General features: G+C 36.6%; 1 protein-coding gene and 1 long non-coding RNA gene across 4 annotated transcripts in view; one reads left to right on the top strand and one right to left on the bottom strand.

Annotated features, from left to right (window-relative positions):
• LOC136701574 (NLR family CARD domain-containing protein 3-like) overlaps nt 1–1992 on the bottom strand; it is an 87958-nt gene extending 85966 nt beyond the window's left edge. For all 3 annotated transcript variants that reach the window (XM_066676165.1, XM_066676167.1, XM_066676168.1), the window contains exons 1-2: nt 1863–1992; nt 547–617 (exon numbers count right to left, since the gene is read on the bottom strand). In XM_066676165.1, coding sequence (XP_066532262.1) covers nt 547–603 — 57 coding nt within the window. In that variant the 5' untranslated portion in view covers nt 604–617; nt 1863–1992. The remainder of the gene's footprint in view (nt 1–546; nt 618–1862) is intronic.
• Nucleotides 1993–9156: 7164 nt separating this feature from the next.
• On the top strand, nt 9157–13154 carry LOC136701667 (uncharacterized). Its single transcript, XR_010803834.1, has 3 exons — nt 9157–10632; nt 10761–10827; nt 12978–13154. It is a non-coding gene; the product is annotated as an uncharacterized lncRNA (long non-coding RNA).
• Nucleotides 13155–21355: the final 8201 nt, after the last annotated feature.

Raw genomic sequence — 21355 nt, 5'->3', positions numbered from 1 at the left:
ATTTTACAGCAACTATAACACTTAAAAATATACAACATAAAACATGCAATTACATTGTTGGACAGTGGTAAAACCATCATTTTACAAATTTAACACTATAAAGAATGCCAATGCCCTTTATATAAAGTGACTAACTGATCCCTAAATGATTCTAACACAGGTCTCAGATCAACACTGAACTCTGTGTAATAAAGCAATGTTACTGAAGAACTCTGCTGGACACACAGCGCTACTACACCTCAATACTTCTAAATATTGTGCTTGTATTATTCTGACATTTATAACCTGCTCCAGAATGTCAAATAAAGTCGATGTGTGCTTTAAATTCACAAAGACTACACATTAATTTATCAACAACACATTACATCAACAAATACATTCAGTATAATAATCTACAAATATCACAATGATAAAAAAAGAAATCACAAGCATTTTTCAAGGAAAACCTGAAAGTACCTTAAAAAACCCTTTGTATTAATATTTATAGAGGAAGCCTTTTTTATTTTAACAAATGTTCGTAGATTTCACTAAAATTTTTAAACTCACCTGGCGTTTCAGTTCCCTCTTTAATGATCCAGAGTCTGTTTTTCTTTTCTTTGACATTTTTACTAAAGTGGCTGACACACACACACACACACACACAGAGGGAGAGAGAGAGAGAGAGAGAGCAGGTTATTAACAGGTGAGAAATAAACCCCTTAAACTGAATTAAAGTTAATGTATGTCTATTCAGATGTAGTTTTTTTCTGAAGAAGTAGATTTCTAGTGTTTTGCTCTCAATGTCTGAATGTCCATAACACTTTAAAACCTGCTGAATTTTTATGTTTGTTCTAATTTAGTTTTACATGCATCAAACCTACAGTTATAATAAAAATCAGTTTGAGGAGATTATAGATGAGTTATATCCTGTACAGGACAGTAATCTGTGTGGTCCGATGGTGGACCAGCAGTGGTCTACAGTCAGTGGCGTGCCAGCCTTTTTACTCCACTGGACCTATATATGCTCGCTGTCTGGGGCAGCGCTTCTTGAAGCAAAATTTTTTTTGGGGTCTGGCTGAAATCGAAGTGTATAAGTTATAAGTTCTTGTAAACACACATCACTCTCATAGTCTTCACAGGAAATATTGTAAACATTTAGCAAATTCAATACATTCAGTTGGTCGCTACAGTAAAACCAAGCATGGTTTGATTGCTGCATTCACACAATTTTAAAGGAAAATTTTAATGATACCAAAGTATTCAGAATTATTTTTATTGAGCAATGTCACATAATACTTTAAAAATATTTCAGAGGCTATATTTTGTATTCTGTATTGATGTACAATTGATGTTTAAACGTAACCCTCCCAACACTGTCCAGGAATAATCATCCAGAAAACCCCACTTTGCTAAACTTAGTGGTAAATACAATCAAATCCTCTTAGTAATGTTACAAAATCTAGTGCAATATATTTCCAGAACAGAGACTGTTACTAGAGTAAAGGGAAAAACAATCCTAACAACGCTTTTTATTTCCGATGTAACTATGGAGGAAGTGTCCAGATACTTTTGGCCACACCGTGTGTATAATTTCTGGTGTTCCGAGTTTAAATTCAAATCCCAGAGCTGACAGATGATTTCACACAGGTTGATTCTGCTCTAAATCAATAAACCCGCTGTGTGTGAGGAGCGGAGTTCACTGCTGGAATTTCAATTTCTCATCTTCTCTTCACATCCACCATTTCTCTCTCCGCTAATAACAGTCCCGCCGCCATTTTCTCCTGAAACTTCATCCCTGCCCTGAGTTATTTTTAAACCGGGAAACTCTCGGCTTTTTTTTTCTCCACTCCATTTTTCTACATTTCCCTCAGGTTTAAACTCACCGTGTGAAAATAAAGCGCAGTTCTGGAGAAAATAACTTTGGTTCGTCTCCTACAGCTCCATCTCTTCTCTCCGTCTATTTATTCCTCTATTTTCCGTCTCTTTTTGCTTTCGGTTCTGTTCAGGAATTACGCACAACAATTTCTCTTACGGTCAATAGAGGGCGCTCAGACACTCTCTCTCTCTCTCTCTCTCTCTCTCTCTCTCTCTCTCTCTCTCATAGGATGTTTTCTAGTTAGAAGCTGAAAATCACTGCCTTCAGGCTCCAATAAAGAAGACATTTGCAATAGATCTGCCTTTAAATAAGAACACAAACCAGACACTGAAACCCAAACTCCTGTAAATCTGTGAATGAAGGTGATTAGACATCTGAGGATAGTTCATAAAAAATCAAAATTTAAAACAAGATATACAATGCTTTAAGGCAAACAGCATGAACTCTTCACACAGGCTACCAGTAATGTCCTGGAACACTGTTCCCTGATGGAGGTAATGTGGTGTAAGGCCATTATAAAGATATTTAATTTTCTTCACAACAGACTTCCCTCTGATCAGGGTGTGAATGCATTAACACTACACTCTCTATATCATCACCCTTTGGACCCAGGAGAATACACTTGTCCTCTGATAGGTTTCTGTGGTTCTGTCTTCTGTCAGATCTATAAATCTGACTCTGTCCCTCTCCCTATATTTCATATACCCTAAATCTGTTTTAGGAAAACAATGTTAGTTATTATAATAGGGAATCTTAGTGTGAAGCATGTAGAGGATGGTCTACATGTTTATTAACCAAGAACTGGCCTAAACAGAATCTACTCAGATTGTGTTTGTGCACATATTCCCTGTCTGTGAAATCCCAGCTGGCCACCAACGTCAAAAGACATTGATATGTGGTTGAATGTTGGTCGTGACGTCGGATGACCAAAATTTTACGTCAGGGTAACGTCTAATACTGATGTTAAACTGACGTAAGAAACTGACGACATATGACACTGATATTTTGTTAGTTTTAAGTCATGATATTATGTAACCACAATCCAACGTCTAATAAACGTCATATCCTCATGTCAAATAGACGTAAAATACCAACATTTAGTTGTAAGGTATGGTGACCAAATCCCAACGTCTGATTAACGTCTGAATTTTAACGTCAGTTCAACCTGCCATTCTAACATCAATAGACGTTTATAATTTGTTGGTTTTAAGTAGTGATGTTATGTAAACAAAATCCAACATCTTCCAAACGTCACATCCTGATGTCAAATTGACGTAAATTACCAACATTAAGCTGTAAGGTATGGTGACCAAATCCCAACGTCTGATAAACTTCTGAATTTTAACGTCAGTTCAACCTGCCATTCTAACATCAATAGACGTTGATAATTTGTTGGTTTTAAGTAGTGATGTTATGTAACCAAAATCCAACATCTTCCAAACGTCACATCCTGATGTCAAATTGACGTAAATTACCAACATTAAGCTGTAACTTATGGTGACCAAATCCCAACGTTTGATAAACGTCTGAATTTTAACGTCTGTTCAACCTGCCATTCTAACATCAATAGACATTGAAAATGTGTTGGTTTTAATTTGTGATGTTATGTAACCAAAATCCAACATCTTCCAAAAGTCACATCCTGATGTCAAATTGACGTAAATTACCAACATTAAGCTGTAAGGTATGGTGACCAAATCCCAACGTCTGATAAGCGTCTGAATGTTAACGTCAGTTCAACCTGCCATTCTAACATCAATAGACGTTGATAATTTGTTGGTTTTAAGTAGTGATGTTATGTAACCAAAATTCAACATCTTCCAAATGTCACATCCTGATGTCAAATTGACGTAAATTACCAACAATAAGCTGTAAGGTATGGTGACCAAATCCCAACATCTGATAAACTTCTGAATTTTAACGTCAGTTCAACCTGCCATTCTAACATCAGTAGACATTGATAATTTGTTGGTTTTAAGTAGTGATGTTATGTAACCAAAATCCAACATCTTCTAAATGTCACATCCTGATGTCAAATTGACGTAAATTACCAACATTAAGTTGTAAGGTATGGTGACCAAATCCCAACGTCTGATAAACGTCTGAAATTTAACGTCAGTTCAACCTGCCATTCTAACATCAATAGACGTTGATAATTTGTTGGTTTTAAGTAGTGATGTTATGTAACCAAAATCCAACATCTTCCAAACGTCACACCCTGATGTCAAATTGACGTAAATTACCAACATTAAACTGTAAGCTATGGTGACCAAATCCCAACGTCTGATAAATGTCTGGATTTTAACGTCAGTTCAACCTGCCATTCTAACATCAATAGACGTTGATAATTTGTGGGTTTTAAGCAGTGATGTTATGTAACCAAAATCCAACATCTTCCAAACGTCACATCCTGATGTCAAATTGACGTAAATTACCAACATTAAGCTGTAAGTTATGGAGACCAAATCCCAACGTTTGATAAACATCTGAATTTTAACGTCAGTTCTACCTGCCATTCTAACATCAATAGACGTTGAAAATTTGTTGGTTTTAATTTGTGATGTTATGTAACCAAAATCCAACATCTTCCAAACGTCACATCCTGATGTCATATTGACGTAAATTACCAACATTAAGCTGTAAGGTATGGTGACCAAATCCCAACGTCTGATAAGCGTCTGAATTTTAACGTCAGTTCAACCTGCCATTCTAACATCAATAGATGTTGAAACTTTGTTGGTTTTATTTTGTGATGTTATGTAACCAAAATCCAACATCTTCCAAACGTCGCACATACTGATGTCAAATTGACGTAAATTACCAACATTAAGCTGTAAGTTATGGAGACCAAATCCCAACGTTTGATAAACCTCTGAATTTTAACGTCAGTTCTACCTGCCATTCTAACATCAATAGACGTTGAAAATTTGTTGGTTTTAATTTGTGATGTTATGTAAGCAAAATCCAACATCTTCCAAACGTCACATCCTGATGTCAAATTGACGTAAATTACCAACATTAAGCTGTAAGGTATGGTGACCAAATCCCAACGTCTGATAAGCGTCTGAATTTTAACGTCAGTTCAACCTGCCATTCTAACATCAATAGATGTTGAAACTTTGTTGGTTTTATTTTGTGATGTTATGTAACCAAAATCCAACATCTTCCAAACGTCACATCCTGATGTCAAATTGACGTAAATTACCAACATTTAGTTGTAAGGTATGGTGACCAAGACCCAACATCTTGTAAACGTCAAACTTCTAATGTCAGATCAACCTGCCATTCTAACATCAATCGACATTGAAAATGTGTTGGTTTTAATTTGTGCTGTTATGTAACCAAAATCCAACATCTTCCAAAAGTCACATCCTGATGTCAAATTGACGTAAATTACCAACATTAAGCTGTAAGGTATGGTGACCAAATCCCAACGTCTGATAAGCGTCTGAATGTTAACGTCAGTTCAACCTGCCATTCTAACATCAATAGATGTTGATAATTTGTTGGTTTTAAGTAGTGATGTTATGTAACCAAAATCCAACATCTTCCAAACATCACATCCTGATGTCAATTTGATGTAAATTACAAACATTAAGTTGTAAGGTATGGTGACCAAATCCCAACGTCTGATAAACGTCTGAAATTTAACGTCAGCTCAATGTGCCTTTCTAACATCAATAGACGTTGATAATTTGTTGGTTTTAAGTTGTCCTGTTATGTGACCAAAATCCAACATCTTCCAATCATCACATCCTGATGTCAAATTGACGTAAAATACCAACATTTAGTTGTAAGGTATGGTGACCAAGACCCAACATCTTGTGAACGTCAAACTTCTAATGTCAGATCAACCTGCCATTCTAACATCAATAGATGTTGATAATTTGTTGGTTTTAATTTGTGCTGTTATGTAACCAAAATACAACATCTTCCAAACATCACATCCTGATGTCAAATTGACGTAAATTACCAACATTAAGCTGTAAGTTATGGAGACCAAATCCCAACGTTTGATAAACTTCTGAAAGTTAACGTCAGTTCAACCTGCCATTCTAACATCAATAGACGTTGAAAATTTGTTGGTTTTAATTTGTGATGTTATGTAACCAAAATCCAACATTTTCCAAACGTCACATCCTGATGTCAAGTTTATATAAAAAAATGCCAACCTTAAGTTATAATATAGGGTGACCAAAACCCAATGCCTGGTAAACATTAGACTAACATCAATAGACGTTGATATTTTGTTTGTTTTAGGTCGTGGGGTTTAGTACTTCAAATTTAACGTCATCTTGATGTAAAATACCTACATTTATTTGTTAGGTATTTGTAATCAAAACCCAGTGTATGATAAACATCATAATCTAAATGTCAACTCAATGTGACATTCTAACAATATTGGATATACTTAGTTGGTTTAAGATGCAATATTCATTCATTCATTCATTCATTCATTTATTAAATGTAACTGCTTATCCACTTTAGGGTTGCAGTGGGTCCGGAGCCTACCTGGAATCAGTGGGGCACTTGTCCTTCACAGTGCGACACACACTCATTCACACACTTATACCTATGGACAGTTTTGAGTAGCCAATTGAGCTACCAACATGTGTTTTTGGACCATGGGAGCAAATTGGCGCACCCGGAGAAAACCCACACGAACACAGGGGAAACACACCCAACTAATCACATACAGTCATGCGGAGCAGGGTTCGAACCTACAGCTGCAGCACCCTAGATTTGTGTGACAGCGACACTACCTGTTGCAGTCACAAGTTGAATTTTATCATCATTTTACATCATTCTGATACTCTACCATACTGAAATTAATTAATTAATTAATTCATTGTCTGTAACCGCTAATCCAGTTCAGGGTCGCAGTGGGTCCTGAGCCTACTCGGAATCACTGGGAGCATGGCAGGAACACACCCTGGAGGGGTCGCCAGTCCTTCGCAGGGTGACACAAACTCATACATTCACACCTATGGACACTTTTGAGTCGCCAATCTACCTAACAACATGTGTTTTTGGACCTTGGAAGGAAACCTGAACACCTGGAGGAAACCCCCGTGGACACAGGAAAAACACACCAAACTACTCACAGTCACCTGCCGCTCCAGGACCCTAGAGCTGTGTGACAGCGACAGTACCTGCAGCACCATCGTGCTGCCCCAAGCTGCAATGTTAAGAAACCAAAATGCAGTGTGTTCAAAACATTATTCTGATGCCATATTGACATAACATAACAAAATTCAGTTGTGAGATACCATGACCAAAATGTAAAATTATAGAATAAGAAATCATTAAAATCATTTAAAATTTGTTTTAGGAGATCAAAAACTACTGAGATGTTCTTCAGTGGGCAATAATCTGAGGGGTCCAATGGTGGACCAGCAGTGGCCTACCATCAGTGGGTTACCAACATTTTCAAGCCATTTGACAGGTATATGCTTGCCATCTTAAGAATACAAAACACACTATAAATAAATGCTGTAGCGAGTTTGCTACTGTATTGTAATGTATTTTTAAATACAGTATTTTACTGTGTATTGTAATATATCTTGGGTAACAGACTGGAAGCAGCAATGAAGCAAATAGCTTTACAGTATTGCACTGTATTGTGAGCTGGGGAGGCTGAGGACTGCAAATGGCATCTAAAGATAAGTAACTTATTTACACCATTTATTTATCACTTATTTTATTGTTTTGACAACGTAAATATAGCTTAGTTCCAAAATTACATTCGTGTTTTTGTCGTCCCCCCCCCCCCCTTTTAGGCAATGGTACACTTAATTTTTTTAACGTCAGTTGTAGGCCTCACTACAAAACAAAACCAGAACAGGACAAGTGAATACTTTTCGTCCAAATAAAAAAAGAAAAAGAATTGTGTTTTTTTATTTCGTTACACCGCGACCCTGAAATGGACAAGCTTAAAAGATGATAATGATGATGATTTGCGTTAATATTGTTTTATTTTATTTAAATTATTTTGTTGAGGGTGGGGCGGTTAGCGAGAACGGAGCTAACGGTTCCCTGGGGGCGGGGTGACGAGAACAGAGGCGGAGAGAAAGAGACAAAACGTATTCAGAGGCTGCAAGCGTCGTCGTACTTTAGGGATTTTGGAACAAAAGTAATGAGTAAATGTATGTTTTAATCATACAGCTCTAAAGGTTTCCAACCACATTGTCTTGGTACTGCTTTTTAGCAAGATAGATGGTGCTAGTTATGATAGCCGCGAACATTTAACCAGATAACTCCTGTGGAATTTGCACACTTGTTTGCCCCCCTCAAATTATCCCCTCCAACGTCCGTTGGAGGGGATTGGAGCCGGAGATATCACCAGTTTTGTGACGGCTTACAAGCAGGAGGCTGAGGGAAAGGTAGGAGAGAAGAGGCGGGAAGAAAACAAAGAGAGGGTTCTGCTCCATTGAAACAGGCTGCCGGTGAAAGGACGGATCAGTCGTAGCATTATTTATTTATATTTAGCGTAGTAGAGACCACCAGGTAGAGAACGATAATTTAACTGTACAAACAATTGTAAACTCAAAGTCCAGTTTTGGGCTTCTTGCGGGTACTATTCGAGTTTTAGTTAGCTAGCAGAGTAATGCTTTTTAAAGAAGAGAATGGAGGGAAATATAAACATAGAGATGGACAGGGATTCTGGTCATTAATATTGGTCAGTTTGGTAAAATTAGCTACGTTCATTATAACAGAGAATTGTAAACGTAGAACAAGTAATGTTAGCTACAGACAAACTCCATTCCAGATTATTAGCTAATATATATTTGGAGTGTCAGGTGTGAATGAGATGCAAGATGGGGGGGAAATTTTACTGAAGTCAAGCCAGCCCCCACTTAGATTTGTTGGAACGTCGTATTCTGAACATTACGGTAATAGCGTGCAGAGGAACAAATTTCCAGATAAAAGCCAAAAGTCAATGACAGGAAATGTATGTAATAAATAAATAATTTTCTAAACAAATAATAAATGGATAAACAACAAATATTTGCTATTTTGTGGAAATGATGAAGATTTTAGGACATGACTCTCAAGTCACTCTGATGTGCCATTTAAAAAAAAAAGGCCCTTTGTGTAGTCCTATGTCTGTAAATTTATTTCTATTTTGCTGTGAAATAGATTTTACTTTGTGCTGTATTGAGAATTATAGGCTACTGTATTTTGCAGCAGAATTTTGAGCTCCATTCTACGGAGCCCCTAAAGGGACTGGGGGAAAAAAAAAAAAAAAAGACTTGATTTTGCGTTCCCTCGCAAACACAATTGTGTTCGATGGCAAATACATTGCGCTCCTTTGCAAATGTTTTATGATACACAATTGTCTTTGTGGCTCAGTCAACACATCAGGACACTGCAGTTTCCAGTGAAATCCAGCCACTTGAAACAGATATTATATATGTATTTATTTATCTCTACTAACACACAGTTTCGTTGCCAGTGCGACGTCTGTAAGGAATACATCTGTATACATCTGTAAGGAACTGCCTAACATCAGAAGTTGTCAGCAACAGGTTTATATACGTTATGTAGCATCCTGAAAGTTTTAGTCAGAACGCCGTAGTTCCACGTATTTCCATAGTAACAGGTGTATGAGACGTAGGCTGCTTCATGAAAGAAAGAAAAAGTGTTGACGGCTGTGTTTTTTTTTTATTGTTATTGACTGGGTTAGGGGTCAAGCTAAGAATGTTAACGAAAAACCTTTACCAAGCAAAGACTCTTAAAAATCCGGTCATTCAGTAACAAGATGGAGGGTGTAAGGCGCAACACACAGAGATCTCAGGGCACACTGCGGACTAATTTTTACAGAGACGTGGCTCAGCGCGCTGACTCCAGACACGGCTGTGGAGCTAGAGCCGGTCGCTACACCATGAATTTCGTTTTATCTGGAAAATGTTTTTTTTTTTTTTTTTTTTTATAAATAAAGCTGCAGTAAAAACAGGATACCCTTTTCTGACTGACTTTTACACACATACACACATTACTCCAATACACTACCAATAGCTACACATTTATTTAGGTGTTCACTCTCCTTTCTCTCCCACTGATTGGAAACTGTGTTCATTGTCTGTATCTTTATACTGTTCACGTAACCTTTGTCCATGCGCTCGCTCCCCAGTAACATCCATGTTCTCTGCTGAGAAGAAATGCTATGTCTTTATATTTCAGTCCAAGATCAAAGTAAAATTCAACGAGCTGCTCCATAGTTCACCTGACACGCACAGCAAGCATATAATCAACAGCAAGCACAGTACTACGGAGCCCACAAAGTATTTGCGAGGTAACGCAATTGTATTTGCGAAGGAACGCCAAAGTCTTTTTTTCCCCAGTCCTTTTAGGGGCTCCGTAACAAAGACAATTGCGTATCATAAAACATTTGCAAAGGAGCGCAATGTATTTGCGAGGGAATGCAATAATGTTTGCAAGGGAACACAAAATCAATAGTCTTTTTTTTATTTTTCCCCCAGTCCCTTTAGGGGCTCCAAACCATTCCAAATCTGATTTGAGATTCCCATTTTTGTTATTTAGTTTATATAGTGTGTACATTTTAATTGTTTATCAGAGTTTAAGAGTATTGCATTTAAAGTGTCTAAATACTAAATGTTGGCTAACAGTTCTGTGATCACAAATGTAGTGTGTTGGTTTTTGTAATGCATATGAAATGACATCTTATTTCTCTTTACTATATGTTTTAAATGTGGAGAGTCTCGTCGTGCCATGACTTTCAGGAAGTTGGCTGCATTTAAGGCTCACATTTACAGGTATCATTAAAACAGCAAAACTGAAACTAGACCTAGGCTATATCATATAGGTTTTAATTTGACATGTCATTGAAAACTGCAATGGTAAATGTTGAAGACTTAAAAGAATTTATATTCTCATCATTTAGGCAAGTGCCACAGTTGCTGATTTTGAAACCCTTAACCTGCTTGTGAGTCCTCAGATGTGTATTCTGGGTATGTATATATAATTGCAAGATACTCCAGAATGACAAAAGTTTAAGAAACATTTGAATTAATTACAGTGGAATTTTTGACCAATGCAAGATATTTGCTGACAGTGGAAGGACAAGTGACCTACGTTTGCTCAAGCCTCCATTAATTTCTGGAAAGGCAGCCCTATTCACCTTGTACTAAAATTTCAATTTCCAATATCGACAGGAAATTTAACATATAATTGAGTTAATCCAGAAGTAAAAAATTGTATTCTTTGTATTTTTTTCTTTCTTTCTCTCTCTCTACTTGTTTACTTCCTTCTCTGAATTAAACTAGCCTCTATTTCATGTTATCTTACCTGTAATTAAAAGTATTAATATATATAAAAACCTTGAAATATGATAACTTTACTGATGCAGAAACCCCATGTATGAAAATGGATTAAAAAATTCTAAAATTATCTGAAGGTAACTGCTTATTAATATTTTGACCAGTTTCTGTTGGATAATTCTTTATGAAATTATTATGAAGAGCAGTTACTGTTTACTGTCATTCATTCATCTGTTGCAGCCATTTAATTCTAATCAGAGTCATTGTGGGAATCATTTGATGCAGTTGAAATTTGTGCTTTTGATATGTGAAATTAAAGGTCAAATACAGGATTTTCTGATTACTATGATACATTGAAATATTGCATAGCATATCAGTATACATGGCTTTTAGATCAGGTATCAAATTGAAATTGCAGTACTTTTGGAAAAAAATGGTTTTGTTGTGTTCGTATTAATATCTATCCTCAGTCTTCACTACCAAAAGTGTGAGCAAGCGACAACTAGGGCTGGGCGATATGACCAAAAATTCATATCTCAATATGACTAAAAGAAATGGAGATATATGATACAATATGACATTATGAAAGCCATAACAAAATACAATGTCAACGTATTAGTGTTTATTTTTAGCACCAAAAAGGACATGCTGCATTATCTAACTGTAATTATTAATGTAATTCACCCTTTACCTCACTCATTTGCTCTGATTACTTGCAGAAAAATAAACATAGCACAAAAAGTAAGGAAATTTGTGTCTGGTTGATTATTTCTTTGTTGTAACAGTGCTTCTTGCCAATAAACCTTATACCATTACTGTTAATTTCTCTTTTTAATGGTGCTACATTTGTAAGAAACATGCTTTTGTGAGATGAGCAGTAGAGCTGAGTATGTGGGTTGCGCCAGTGAAAAATTTGTCAAATACTCACTGCCAGTGCCAAACAGCTTATTTTGTGTGATGGTGTGATGTGGCATCTCCTTCACTTGAAAAATGAGGCTTATCGTCATTGGAAGCAATCTCAATGCAGAAAAAGATATTGAGATGAAATTCTACAACCAGTGGCAATGCCATATCTCCACAGTCTGGGACCAAACTCTATCCTCCAAAATGACAACACTTGCCCCCACAGAGCGGTATTTATCAGAGACTACCTCCAGAATTTGGTAGTGGAGAGGATGGAATGGCCTGCTAGCTCCTGACCTCAACCCCAATGAACACTTGTGGGATCAGCTTGGGCGTGCTGTTCATGCCACAGTGACCAACACAACCACATGTGTGACCAGCAGTGTGTAACCAGGATGGTGACCATCATGAAGAGAAAGTCCTGGGCTGTTTTGGCTGTTTATGGTTCTTCCACACGCTACTGAAGCTCCTATTTGTTAAAAGAATACATTGTTAAATTGCCAATATGTCTTGTTTCTTCAAACTTCAGTCAGCCAGTCACAACTCACCAAACGAGTCAATGGCAGAATAAGCTCTTTGGCATCGGCAGAGAGGATTGGGCTAATGTTTCATTGGCACAACCCACATACTCATCTCTGCTGCTCATCCCACAAATGCATGTTCCTTATAAATGTGGCACCATTTCAAAGGGAAATTAACATGATTCCAACAGTATAAGATTTATTGCCAAGAAGCATTGTTACAACAAAGATATAATCTACCAAACAAAATAAATTCTTGTTTTTGTGCTATGTTTAGTTTTAAAAATTGTCTTGCCCATGATGTCATCTGATCTTCCCCTTATTGTATCCTCTTGTGTACAAAATTTTTATTGCAACTTTTTTGTGCCTTTATTTCCACATGCTATGTTACTAACTATGGAATTTTTATTTTTATAGATGCCTCATTGGTACAAATCCCCAGGGGTGGTCAACGTAAAGAGCAACCAAGAAGTCCTGAAAAATGCATCCGTGTGTATCCTCTCTTTAAAGAAACTGATTGACTTTGAATGAAATTTTATTTACAAACCGGATTCCAAAAAAGTTGGGACACTAAACAAATTGTGAATAAAAACTGAATGCAATGATGTGGAGATGGCAAATGTCAATATTTTATTCGTAATAGAACATAGATGACAGAGCAAATGTTTAATCTGAGTAGATGTAACATTTAAAAAAAATTTATGTTCATTCAAAATTTCACAGTGTCAACAAATCCCAAAAAAGTTGGGACAAGTAGCAATAAGTGGCAAAAAGGAGGAAATTGAGCATATAACAAACAGCTGGAAGACCAATTAACAATAATTAGGTCAATTGACAACATGATTGGGTATAAAAAGAGCTTCTCAGAGTGTCAGTGTCTCTCTGAAGCCAAGATGGTAAGAGGATCACCAATTCCACCATTGTTGCGCAGAAAGATAGTGCAGCAATACCAGAATGGTGTTAGCCAGCGTAAAAAAAACAAAGATTTTTAAGTTATCATCATCAACCGTGCATAACGTCATCAAAAGATTCAGAGAATCTGGAACAATTGCTGTGCATAAGGGTCAAGGCCGTAAAACTCTACTGGATGCTTGTGATCTCTGGGCCCTTAAACATCACTGCACCTCAAACAGGAATGCCACTGTCAAGGAAATAACAGAATGGGCTCAGAAATACTTCCAGAAAGCATTGTCAGTGAACACAATCCACCGTGCCATCCGCCGTTGCCAGCTGAAACTCTACAGTGCAAAGAGGAAGCCATTTCTAAGCAAGCTCCACAAGCTCAGACGTTTGCACTGGGCCAGGGGTCTTTTAAAATGGAGTGTAGCAAAATGGAAGACTCTTCTGTGGTCAGATGAGTCACGATTTGAAGTTCTTTATGGAACACTGGGACACCATGTCATCCGGACCAGAGAGGACAGGATAACCCAAGTTGTTATCAATGCTCCGTTCAGAAGCCTGCATCACTGATGGTATGGGGTTGCATGAGTGCTTGTGGCATGGGCAGCTTGTGTGTCTGGAAAGGCACCATTAATGCAGAGAACTATGTTCAGGTTCTAGAAAAACATATGCTCCCATCTAGACGTCATCTCTTTCAGAGAAGACCCTGCATTTTTCAACAAGATAATGCCAGACCACATTCTGCAGCAATCACATCATCATGGCTACATAGGAGAAGGATCCGGGTACTGAAATGGCAGCCTGCAGTCCAGATCTTTCACCTATAGAGAGCATTTGGCGCATCATAAAGAGGAAGGTGTGACAAAGAAGGCCCAAGACGATTGAACAGTTAGAGGCCTGTATTAGACATGAATGGGAGAGCATTCCTATTTCTAAACTTGAGAAACTGGTCTCCTCTGTCCCCAGACATCTTTTGAGTGTTGTAAGAAGAAGGGGGGATGCCACACAGTGGTAAAAAATGGCCTTGTCCCAAATTTTGGGATTTGTTGATGCCATGAAATTTTGAAACAACATATTTTTCCCTTAAAAATGATACATTATCTCAGTTTAAACTTTATATCTGTGATTTGTGTTCTATTCTGAATAAAATATTAGATGTTGGCTCCTCCACATCATTGCATTCAGTTTTTATTCACAATTGGTTTAGTGTCCCAACTTTTTTGGAATTCGGTTTGTATTTAAAAGGTCATGTTCAACACAAAACTGACTCTAAGTCAGTAACGTTGGGTTCACTGATATTTGAAATACAAAGTTTTAGTAATCCAGATTACATATTTTTTATTACATTTTTCATGATGTTTTACAGTCACTATTTGTGTTGTCTGGAAAGATCAAAAGTCATGTGATATAACGTAATGTTTTACTATAAAGATTTGGGCAACTTTCTTGTAATTCATCAAAGCAATAATGTAATTGGATATTGTGAAGTATTTTTGGTTAGAAAAAAAAAGCAAATATCATAAGGGGCAAAAATATAAAGTTCAAGTAAAAACATAAATGATTTGAACATGTTATGTAGTATCTGAAATTTGTCCACATTTTGCATATATTCAGTTTTAATAAAGCGTGTTACTGATTTTAATTCTGAATGTAGATTTGGACTTCTTTTGTGTATGTTATGGTTATATATTTTTAAAGTATTCATGCTTGGCAGACTTGATTTTTTTTTATTTAATAGTAACACTATAATCTTAATACAAAAATATTACGTGCTGGTATTGTTCAGTATATATAAATAATTGAATGTAATTTAGATACTGTTTGTAATTAGTGTTCCTCTGTAAAAAGGTATTGTTTCTGAAAAAAGGCAGTAAATGGCTGGCAATTCTGCTGAAAGTATTACTGTACATTTAAATATTTAGAGTAAAACATTGTATTATGCAATTACAGTAGTATTCTGTACATTTTAAATACAATCTTGTTCCTGTACAAATGCAGTAATTGGCTGTAAACTCTGTTGCCAGGTATTTACTGTAAATCCCAATATTTACAGTTAAGTTTTATTCAATTACAGTAGTATTTTGTAAAGTTGAAATACATTAATGTTCCTGTAAAAATACAGTAATTGTCTGGGAGCTCAGCTGCCAGTTATTTACTGTAAATCAGTTTTTACAGTAAAGTATTATATTATTTAATTACAGTAGTATGCTGTAAATGTGAAATACGGTAGTGTTGAGTCTCTATGTCACACCAGTGTTGGGTTTAGACGTCGACCCGATTTTCATTACAACTAAAACAACACTGGAGCTTGACGTCATCCAAATGTTAATTTTTGAGTAATATCTGACTTTGATTACTAACCATAATTCAATGTCTAAACTACATTGAGTCTTGATGTCACACCAATGTTGGGATTTGACGTCAACCCGATTTTCATTTCCAACTAAAAATCAACATCTATACAACATTGGAGCATGACATCATCCTGACGTTAAATTTTGAGTAATATCTGACTTTGATTACTAACCATACTTCAACGTCTAACCAATGTTAGTTCTTGACGTCACATCAATGTTGGGTTTAGATGTCAACCCGATTTTCATTTCCAACAAAAATCACCAACTACACAACATTGGAGCTTGACGTCATCCCAACGTTAATTTTTGACTAATATCTGACTTTGATAACTAACCATATTTCAACATCTAACCTACGTTGGATCTTGATGTCACACCAATGTTGGGTTTAGACGTTGCTGTTAACTTTGCTGTGTTGTGAAGACAAGTGATGGAAAAGAATCTCCGCAGACACGGTTAAAAGTGTAAATACATCTTTATTTACCAAAACAGTGTCTTACGGGTTCTTAAGGATCCCGTGAGAGAGTAGTGTTCAATTGAGCGCTCCGATCATCTCTCTCCTCCTGGCTCGAATCCTTTCGTCTATATCGTTCTCTCACCTCTCCAAATAAGGCAAACATAAAGGACAGTTTACATTTGCTTGCTCTAAGGGAGGGGTATAATTTATAGTTTTTTACTCTCACTGACAGCTTATCCTAAACATCTCTCTCTGTGTAGCGCACATACATATGTTCAACCATATGCTCTAAAAACACACTGAACATTCCTTAATACTGTCTTATGAGGCTGTCTGATAAATATACCTCATAATTTCCTCCCTTCGAGACTGTTAAAGTCTCGTAAAAATTTAAGCAACCCATACATGTAAATGTCATAACAAATAATTGATACCTTCCTACACACAATTTTAACATCACTTGCATTATGATGTAACAAAATTTCCTGGAGTGTGAGGGCGAAAAAACCTGTCCGGCAGCAATCTTTCTTGAAAATCCTTCAAACATTTTAGACAGGAAAAATTCCCTCAACGATCCCTCTGCCCGGCGATCACAAAAAATTGTACTCCAATCCAATTAAATTTATTCTATATGTGTAGGGAGTTGACTTAAGTAAATGTATATAAAAATCTCAGAAAATAAAATCAAACCAATGTCCAAATTCAGGCTGGTCGACCCATCGGACCTTCCAGTGGACCTGTCCCTACCTGACATACCCCTTGGCCCTAACATCGATAAAACAAACAAAAACTCTGAGATTTCAATACACTTACACAGATTACATTTCATCAGTCTATAAATCTTCATAATAAACAGTTGTTACAATTTTTAATATCACTCATATAATGGTTTATCAATATCAAAGATTACTAATAATAAACAATTCAATAGAAACATATGACATAACATTGTCTTTTCAGCAATTTTGTCTTCTGATGTGATGTTGATGACATATTGAGCTTCAGCAAGTCTTCACCATTCTGTTTCAAAGTCTTTCTGTTTTATTGTCCTCTTTTGAGTTTTTGGATCCCTGTAGCATTTCAGGAATCTCGAACAACCATCCTCCCTTACAGTGATCTTCCCCCCTTTTTCTTTCTGGAAGAAAGAAACAACAGCCAGTATCTTTTGCAAAAATGACATATGCAAATAAACATCAAATTAAACTTTAATAATAGTAACATTAATGGATTAATACGTTTTATAAGCTACAGTGTATACTTCATCCTACAATCTTTATAATTGATTACTAAATAATAAACCTAACAAAATAAAAGATAATATCATAAGTGAATGAAAAATATATAATAGTGGATATTCAAAATGGATATCTTTCTACCAGGTTGTTTTCCAACATTTCCTCCTCATGTTTGTCTGAGTCGGTTCTACTTAATAATGGCATCTGTACTTGATTTCCAGGCATTACAACTCCAACCCATTTCAAAATCATAGCTTTCGCACAAGTTAACAACAGTGTACAAAAACAAAACATTATACACACTGCTAAAAGAGCTGCTCCAAAAACTTGAGCCAACATTGCTCCTAGTGGTCCTAATTTCTCCAATAACCAAGCATTCACAGACCATCCAGCTCCTTTTGATGGACCAAACGCCTCCCTTATATGCTTCAATGCTTCTATAACACTAGTCATATTATCAGAATTATCCGGAATCAAAGTATAACAGGCATCCCCTGTCAGATTCAAAGCTACACATAAACCCCCTTGCTTAGCTAAAATGTAATCCAGAGCCATGTCATGTTTCAACAAAGTTAATCTGTGACTTTTTTGAGTATTTGACAAAAACTGAAACCCTCTTATTGTTTCATTAGCAAACCCTTGTAGAGTGTACGTTATATTATCTATATGATCTGCTAAAAATGTCACACCATACCATGGGAATAATCCTATACCCCATTTTTCTCCTATACTGATTCTCCAATGATATGCTTCCAAGTTATGAAACTGAGCCATTTCCCTTTTGTTTCTTCTTACAGAATTACCTTCAGAATTCCCTTCATCAGTTGCTTCAACTTTTTGGAGAGTATAAACCTCATAAGGAAGCTTTAATGTTGCCATATAACAACAGCCTGTCCATCCATATGGTAGAAATATGTATGCTTTATCTCCACAAACCCACCAAATATCCTTAAAATTTCCTATAGTCACATTTACAGGCAAAATGTCATACTGCACCATTAATGTTCTACTCTGTTTGCTATCTGGTGTATGAAAATTCACTTTAAACAAAACATCCTTAGGTTTAGGCTCTTTAAAATTCATCTTATAACGAGCACAATCAGATATTCCCATAAACATCCCCTGTCCATTGTGAGTATCATTGGAACAAAAACAGTCTTTAGTCTCCACAGATTTTACTTCCATCGCATCAGGCCGTGCTGTCAGTATATTTTCATGCCGATTAAGGAAATTCACATATGGCAACTTCATCAACCAAGTACAATTTAATCTAGGTCTAAACAAATGCACTGATAAAGCCATTATTATATCTTCTTCAGAGTTTTGCTGATATATTAACCACGATAAAGCATAAGATTGACACATAGCATGCAGTGGTTCTGGTATTGTCTCTAAAATCGATGGCCATGTGCTTGGTGATGGAACTTTCACCACACATGGACCAGTCAACATCGTACTCATTCTTACGGAATGGGTTATTTGCTGAAACCATAAATTTCTAGATGCCCATGGGTCTGTAATTTGTAACACTGAAGAATCAAATCCATATGCTTTCCATTTTGCTTCTCTTTTCTGTAATGCATGGTAATGGTCAGTCATTTCTTCAGATGTCCAGTCAGAATCAAAAAACTCTCTCTGCCCTTCTAAAGTTATTTTCTCAGTGGTTACTAAACCCTTTGAATCTATGTCTTCCATTGGGTTTCTAGCTTCAAAAGTCACTTGACTGATATTCACTTCATGCTCCATATTTAACTCTGGACCCTGTGTTATGTTTACTTCCTTCTGCAATGGAAAGGACATTAGTTCTGGAGTCCGGGTTACTTTTACAACATTATGTGATCTTGTTATTTTTCCCTTTTCAACAGTTGTGCTAGATTCAGATGTACCCGAAGCAGAAGTCATCATTGGCAGTGTAGTGCTATTCATCTCCTTTAATGGCATATCTAAAGTAGTAATCCGATTAGTTACATTATTTCCTTTACTTATTTCTGGAGCTAAAGTAATTGGCTTAATTTGTTCTTTAGTAACCTTTAAAGTCATTGCCATAGTGGTTTGGTCCTGAACTCTTTTAATAGATGTAAAAACTTCAATAGGACTCTGGTCCTTTATCATCACTATCACTGTACGAGTTATGTACCCTTCTCTCCACACATTTTGAAATGGCACAAACTTAAGCTCTGGTTCCAAATAAGTACAAGTATATTCCCCTTGATCTTCCCATGTAACATTACGTAAAAGAATTGAACAATCATCTCTAACCCTGAACCACCTAAAGGCATTAAACAAAAGATACTTTCTCTGGTCATGAGGCAAATGATCAACTTCAGGTCCTGTTAACACCACTTTTTCACCACGACTATTTTTCCACTCAGGAGGACTATTACCCCCTGTATTAAATCTTCCACATTTACAGGGAAGATGAACTGCTTTACCTAATTTAGCTTTAACCACTGTCTTGAAAGGTGATGACGTTGTTGAAATTATCAAAGGCACTAGTGTAGTTAGATGTGATCCATTTACCCCCTCACTAACTTTCGACACTGAAAAAGTAAAGTTCTTTAAAGTTTCATTCTCTTTAGTTCTCATACCGTTTAGGTCTAACCTTTTTCCGAACTGGTCTTGGACTCTTCTCTTGATCCAAGTCTCTGAACTGTTTTGAAATGGAATTACTGCTTTCTGGAATGGGACCTGCTGTTCCTGGGACATATTGAAATTCAATTTCTCCAAACTTTTTGTCTCGTTTACAATCTGCTGTGTCATGTCTGGCATCATCAGAAATATACACAGAGTCATCAGCATCATCCAAACCAGGGACAATCTCCTCTTCAGGAGATCTACTCTGATTTGTTTCTTGCATGTTATTTTCAACCTCGTCTCCCTCATGTTCTTTTGGTTCTCCTGAACCTGCAACCTCTCCTCCCTTTGAGAAAGACTCCTCTTCACTTGGTGCTTTAACACAGTGAGATAAATGATACCACGTTGGAGACCCCTTGACTTGAACTGCCGTTCCAGTACTGCGAACAACTTCAAAAGGTCCTTCTCTGCGTTCGTTATACCATTTTCTTCTAAATACCTTTACAAACACCTTGTCTCCAGGCTGCACTGTATTCTTCCTTTGCTCATCCAGTCTCTCTTGCTCCTCCTCTTTTCTTTGCTTTTCTGAAACGTATGTGGATATTCTTTTATGTAAATTAGCTAAGTATGAAACATATACTCTCATGTCATCTTCTAAAAGAGCTAAACTTGGACCTTTTCCACTTGTACGCAAACATGGCGTTGGCATTCGTCTGCCTGTCATCAACTCATGAGGAGTCATGTGTAAATCACGCAGCTCACTTGAGCGACACACCATTAATGCTAATGGAAGTGCTGCTATCCAATTTAACCCCGTGTGCTGACAGATTTTAACAATCCGATTTTTCAAAACACCATTCATTTTTTCACAAATCCCTTGACTTTGCGGATGGTACACAGCTCCCAGACGCTGTTTAATTCCTAATTTTTGCAAAATTAATTTCACCGTTTTATCCACAAACTCTCTCCCATTATCGGAGGATATTCGATCTGGAAGTCCCCACCTGCTTATGACTTCTCTACACAAAAACTTTGACAACAGTTTGTGCATCCTTACACTTAGTTTATGACCTGTTTCCTCACCTGGTGCACAGAGAAGAATATCATCCATGTATTTGAATGACAGAACTTTTTAACTTCTGATCTACCCCAACTAAATCATCTTTCAATACTTTATTGAAAATGTGAGGACTATGTTTATATCCCTGTGGTAATCTCTTATACTCATAGAATTGTCCCTTGTAAGTAAACCCAAATAAACCCTGACTTTCT

This window comes from Hoplias malabaricus, chromosome 7 (genome assembly GCF_029633855.1).
Source record: "Hoplias malabaricus isolate fHopMal1 chromosome 7, fHopMal1.hap1, whole genome shotgun sequence".
In the NCBI taxonomy this organism is placed as follows: Eukaryota; Metazoa; Chordata; class Actinopteri; order Characiformes; family Erythrinidae; genus Hoplias; species Hoplias malabaricus.
This window is presented reverse-complemented; position numbering and strand designations above follow the sequence as displayed.